Below are 5911 nucleotides of genomic sequence, written 5' to 3'. Positions count from 1 at the left end.
AAATAAATAGAATATAAATATGTTAATACCTGATTTGTATCCTGATCCATATTCAGTCCTATATAGTCTGTTCGGTTTCAATTTTAATTTTAAAAAACTGATTCAAATCTATTTAATTTAAAAATTGATCCCAATTGGCTCTAAATTACTTTATCAATCCCATATTTGCTCAATGTCATACCCACGTCCAACAATTCTTTTGTTTTGAATTATAAATAAAATCTTAAATATTAACCATGAAGACTCCAACCTAGTGTGCCTAAGGCATTAGGATAATCATAGTTTTGCTGTCACCTTTTGAATGGAACCTTCATGTCATAACTAACTAGCCTACACAGGTAAGGGAGGACCATCCCGAGGGATATCGTGCACATTGCCTGTGTAAATATTATCTAATAAATAATTTAATCTTTTGTTGACCAACTCATCAGTCACCAACATTTACTCGAGCTACAAATAGTTTATTCTGTCTGCTTGTGTGTTTATATGGATCAGAGGTTCTAAAACAATTGCTTTCTGTTTCGGCCGATTCGTAGGTAGGCATAGGATTGTCCTTGGATAATCTTCCTGCGTTCATGCAGTTAGCGTATAGGTACTAGTAGTACTTAGCTTGGGAAGCCAAAATTGGTAGTGTAGAAAATATAGTATATATTTTGCTCGCCCTTGCTGAACTTCTAATCTTGAAATAAAAGTTTTTCAGTATTCCGATTTCCATGTATTTATGGCGTCCAGCCTGTATGGCAAGTTGCGTTCTCAACAACCAAGGTAAGATGGTCCTTTTTTATAAATGTGCCATATCCTGACTTCGGAAACCTTTCCAGGAATTGGGTTCTTATCATCGCGGGACCTCGTGATTGCAAGCAAGAACCCCGAATCCACAACTAGGTGAGGTGTCTCGATCATCATTTGTATCAATCTGGACGATGCCGTCCACATCCTAATCATCTGACTAGCCTTCTTCTGAATCATCTTGTTTCTATTTTAGGTGCATTTGTTTGACTATACTCTGCCCTTTTCCCACCCTGGCCTCAAGACATTCATTCGAGATCCAATTTGATTTCATACTCACTATGGACTATGGAGACCAAAGTTAACATATAAACTATGGCTTTGGAGTTCTATATTGATGAAACACGGACATGTGCGTCAACGGCTTTCTCATCCTCCGTTTATCCTTCGAGCTGACATGTCTCACCCCATGTAGTCCATATCATATAGATATAAACCAAAGATCCTTTCCCCGCATGCAATATACACCATAGAATCCGATGCATCGCTTGATGACCACCATCAAAAGATGGACATCCATCAAACACCTCTTATATATCATACACAGTTTATCTTATTTGATGACCCTCTATCTTCTCTTGATGAAGATCATCAAGCATCGGATTTTGGGGTGCAAACTGTCCACTGCAAAGGATCCATTGCACTCCTAGCAATCACTGGTTGCATAGTTCGGGTCCTTCTGAATAAAATGTCAGCATACACTTGTAAGCACACCCAGAAGCAGGAAGCTCCACGACAAGCTCTGTTTCAATTAGTATCGCAAGTGTCCGTATTCTAAATAATTAAACGAAATCTTTCCCAAGAAAAAGTAACGATGCAATCTCCATTCCCTTTGGAGATGATGGTCTTGTTGTAAAATTATCCCCCAATGATTAACACTTTCAAAAGAACCAGCCAGCCATCAGGAACCAATATCTTAAACAAAGCACATCTCAATCTACGTACAAAGAGAGAGTCATTAAGTCCAAGAAGCAATGAGTAAGAAATAAAGATGAACCAAGCCGGCCATGTAACGAAATAGTCTTAGCTCAGAGCGACCCATTCAAAAAGCCTAGAACACGAGGCCTCCCTCGAATTCCGCGGCAGATGGTGCCAGCTGAATGTGAGACATTCACGTGTCAGAGCTGACACAATTTAAGTTGGAAAGAAAAAAAAAATAGCGAACAAATGCATCTCGCCAATCAATCCACCCATGTGACATTACGTCCTTCATTTATCAACTCATAGATTATAAGCAACAGCCCGATAAACAGTCTGCATGAAGCAGCGTAGCCCAGCAACTTTCCTGTAACCCCCGATACCTGCACGAATACTGACATCAAAACCCAGACAACTATTCACCTTTTTCCCGATCCCTAATTAATTAATCCCAACACCCTCCCCAACAATTAATGCCGACACCCTCAACAATTAATTATACTCCCAAGAGCTTGATTCCCTCCATTCTTTTTCTTTACATTACAGCTCACTTGGTTTACTCCTTGATGATGTTTGAGAGAGCGAGAGAGTGAGAAATCGTTGGCATGTGTGAGAGTGCGTCTGGTGAGAGATGTAAAGGGGTGGGGACCCAATCGGGGCAGTCGCAGTCGATTTGACTCCACAAGCATAGTAGGGGCCGCCCGCCCGCCGGCCATCGCAATTTCGCTGTTTAGTGGTGGGTCCATGGTGTTCCCCCGGTGGGTCCGCACCCTTCCCCTCCTGACAGCCACCTGATCCCGATTGGACAGTTGTGGTCGTGACTTCTCTCCCAATTTGTGGGCCCCAACGACCCATTTCCATGCTCCGTAACCTCTACCTCCGTCGGATAATAATTGTTGGTATGCCTCTCACAAATCTATGAAAAGGAATATAAAAGAAAGAGAAAGATAGAGAGAGAGAGCGCCAATCATCCCACTTCCTTTTCCAGACTTAATTTCACTAAAGGAAGCATATTACCGCACCGTACCTATGTTCAGGTTCCACTGACTTCCGCTGACAATCCATCCAGCAATTAAAAACTTTCTATTTTTCTTACATAAAAAACACCTCTTCTTATTTTATTTAGAAAATAAGGTAGAAGGTACATAGATACACATGATAATATTCCCAAGAGGATGACAACAACAAAATTAACTTAAAAAAAAAAAGAGAAAGAGATGGAGAGGTGAGAGATAATGGGAGGGGTCCGGGGCGAGCCCCGAGCCGGGGCTGATCCAGTGATTCAGAGTACTGCAGCATCATCAATCACCCTGGACCGGTGGACCCACCTGGGGTCAGCGGAAAACAGAGGGATAGAGAAAGAGAAACAGCATCATCAGACGGCTGAGCTTGCTGCCTTCCGATCGAGACGGTCGGTAAGTCAGCGGGCGGCGGAGGCGGCGGGGAGGGCGGCGCCGGCCGCGGCGACGCGCCAGGCAGAGGTGGCGATCAGCGGGCGCGTGTGCCACCCGAGAGTGAGGCATCCCTCTTTTTCTTCGACGCGATACCCATCGCCACCGGCGAAGAGGGCGAGGAGCATGCTGGCTTGCTTGAACGCATTGGAGCCAAGGTGGACCGGCTCGAACCCGGCCCGGGTCATCCGCCCACGCCACTGGCCCAGCGTCTCGTGCCGCTCCGTCCGCTCAGTGCCCTCGCAGGGCACTACGTTGCAGATCTGTCGGCCGAGATAAACCTCCGACATCACCAGATCTTGCTGTCCCATGCTGGCGCCGACGGCCGCCTCCGCTGCCGCTGCTGCGGCGGTGCCACCGCCCTCCAAAGAGTCGAACATGGTCGAGTAGTAGTGCAGCGCCTCCGTGAACCGCTCCAGGAACGAGCCAGCGTTGTGGTTCGCCTCCTGCTCGACCATCGTAACGATCCTCGGCCGGACCGCCCGGACCGTGCCCAGGACCTTTTCCAGTGCCCCCGGCCGAGCGAGAAGCCGGTGGAGCTCGAACACTGAGTTCACCGCCACCACTTCCGGCTCCTCGTCTGCGCCACCGTTGCCGTTGCCGCTGGCGTCCGCCTCGAACATGCAGGCTTCGAGGTCGGCGAGGCTGTTGGCGACGTAGCCGCGGTACTGGAAATCGACATGGATGGTGTCCGCGAGCTGGGCGAGCTTCCAGCCCACCTGCTGGAGGGCGTCGGTGTTGTCGGTCTGGGGAGGGCCGATGCCTGTGAGCCGGAGCGACGGCGGGCCACCGGGGCGGAGGGCAAGGGCTTGCATCAGTGCCGGCCACTGCATCCCTTGCTTCATGCTGAAGTCGATGACGTGGACGCGGCGGCAGCCGGCGAAGGCCTCGAGGATGGCCTGGTTGGCGGTGAAGTGGGCGAACTTGAGGTAGGGGCAGCTCTCGTAGAAGTGCATCTCAAGAATATCGGAGAAGGCGGCGTCGAGGGAGCAGTCCTGGTGGGGGTGGACTCGATAGATCCGGCGGGCCAGAGCCTCAGCGAAGTAGCCGGCGACCTTCCGCATCGCGCCGCCCTGTGAGGCGGCGAGCATCGAGATCTGCTTCACCAGCACGTCCGCCGCCTTAAGGTTGTCCTGCTGCACCGCCTCAGCACAGGCCATCAGCGTGTGCACTAGCCGGATCCCGGCCTCCTGCGAGTCGACCACCACCACCGGCAGCGCCCCCGTGGCAGCCCCCGCTGCCACCGACGACGCTTCCGTGGCCGCCGGCATCGCCGAACCCATCCCTCCAACGCCAACTCCAATCCCTCCGCCTCGAGACGAAGAGGAGGAAGAGGAGGAAGTCCTCATCCGCTTCCTATCCCTTGCGTTCTCCTCCGCCAGTGGCTCCGATCCGTACACGACGCGACCGGGGGCGGCGGGGATGGGCTTGAGGTCGTACTCTGACTGGCGGCCGGGGGTGGGAAAGTCGACGGTGGTGATGGTGGAGCACTCACCCGGATCAAGTATTGGGGCTCGGACGGCGGCGGCGGGGGCCGGCGGCAGCTCGAACTGGTTGCTCCGGTTGTTGGGAATCGGGGCGGAGGGGAGCGGGGGAGGCGGGGCGTTGAGCTCGGACAGCATGCTCTCGAGCCAGGTGGAGAGGTCGGAGGGATTATAGTGGACGGTGTCGGAGGCGAGGTGGGATAGGAAGGCGTCGTCCTGGGCGGCGCTGCTGGTCATGGCCATCTCCAGCTGCTCGAGCTTCTGGGCGACGTCGGCCATGTCCGACGCCCGGACCTTGTAACCGAGCGCCGCCAAAAGCTCGTCCACTCCCCCGTCCTCCTCCTCCATCCCCATCATCTTGCCCTTCCCGCCGGACATCATCCCCGCCGCCGCCGGATATCCCCCTCCAGCGGCGACGCTCTCTTGATGCTCTCTCTTCATCTCTAACTCCCGATTTCTTTCTTCTTCTAACCGGAATCTATTTACTATGATCTATGGATCTAGGAGGGAGAGGGGATCTGGGATTGGAAGAGGCGGGGAGACTCGTGAGGGTGTCGCGGCCGCCAAGAACCGCCTCGGAGAACAATAACAAGGAAAAGGTGAAGGAATCGGAGGAAAAGAGAGGGGAGGGGGATCCAGAGCTCTATTGGTTGAAGAGGAACAGAAGAAAGGAGGGAATATGGTGGGCATCGATTGATCAGAGAGGCATCTTCAATCTCTCCTCTCTCTGTATGCGTGTACGGATTCCTGATTTCTTTTCGCTCGAACTTCAGCTCCCTATAGGAAATCATCAGCCAACATCAATTAAAAGATTAAACAACAAAATTGTACATGTATAACTGAAAATGATTAAAAATATTAAACAGGAAAGCAGCGGGGGAAATAGGAGAGATGGGGAGCCGTACCACCACCGAAAAATACTAAATAATCCCAAGATCTTTTCCTTTTTAAACTGAATCAGAGCGTTACACCTGGAACTTGAGAGTCGCGTAGTGGGCTGATCTCTTCCTACGAAGCGTAATGTGGAACCCAACCCTTATCAGCATCGCATGCTTTCTTGACACGTTGTATCCCAAGAACAAAATATTCGTCCGAATTTCCTGTTTGGCTTGGAATTTACACGCCCGAAGGATAAGAGAGCCTTTAGGGAGGGGGCCGGTAGGGTAGGAAGCAGCACCGTTACACGGTCGCACGGGGATAACTGTGGGGCCGGCAAGGCTGCACCCACGCACGAGGGAGGGGGCCCCGCTGTCAACGTCACCACTGAAT

At 51.2% G+C, this 5911-nt stretch overlaps 1 protein-coding gene across 1 annotated transcript; it reads right to left on the bottom strand.

Moving 5' to 3' along the window:
• Positions 1-2787: 2787 nt before the first annotated feature.
• Positions 2788-5566, bottom strand: LOC105048735 (DELLA protein SLN1). The gene is made up of 2 exons (XM_010928170.4): positions 5548-5566; positions 2788-5419 (listed from the first exon to the last, which is right to left on the bottom strand). Exon 2 carries the CDS (start codon positions 5081-5083, stop codon positions 3128-3130), a length of 1956 nt encoding a protein of 651 aa, XP_010926472.2. The 5' UTR covers positions 5084-5419; positions 5548-5566; the 3' UTR covers positions 2788-3127.
• Positions 5567-5911: the final 345 nt, after the last annotated feature.

The sequence above is a fragment of the Elaeis guineensis genome, chromosome 7 (genome assembly GCF_000442705.2).
Source record: "Elaeis guineensis isolate ETL-2024a chromosome 7, EG11, whole genome shotgun sequence".
Lineage (NCBI taxonomy): Eukaryota > Viridiplantae > Streptophyta > Magnoliopsida > Arecales > Arecaceae > Elaeis > Elaeis guineensis.
The sequence above is the reverse complement of the archived record's forward strand: the minus strand, read 5'-3'. Positions and strand labels throughout refer to the sequence as shown.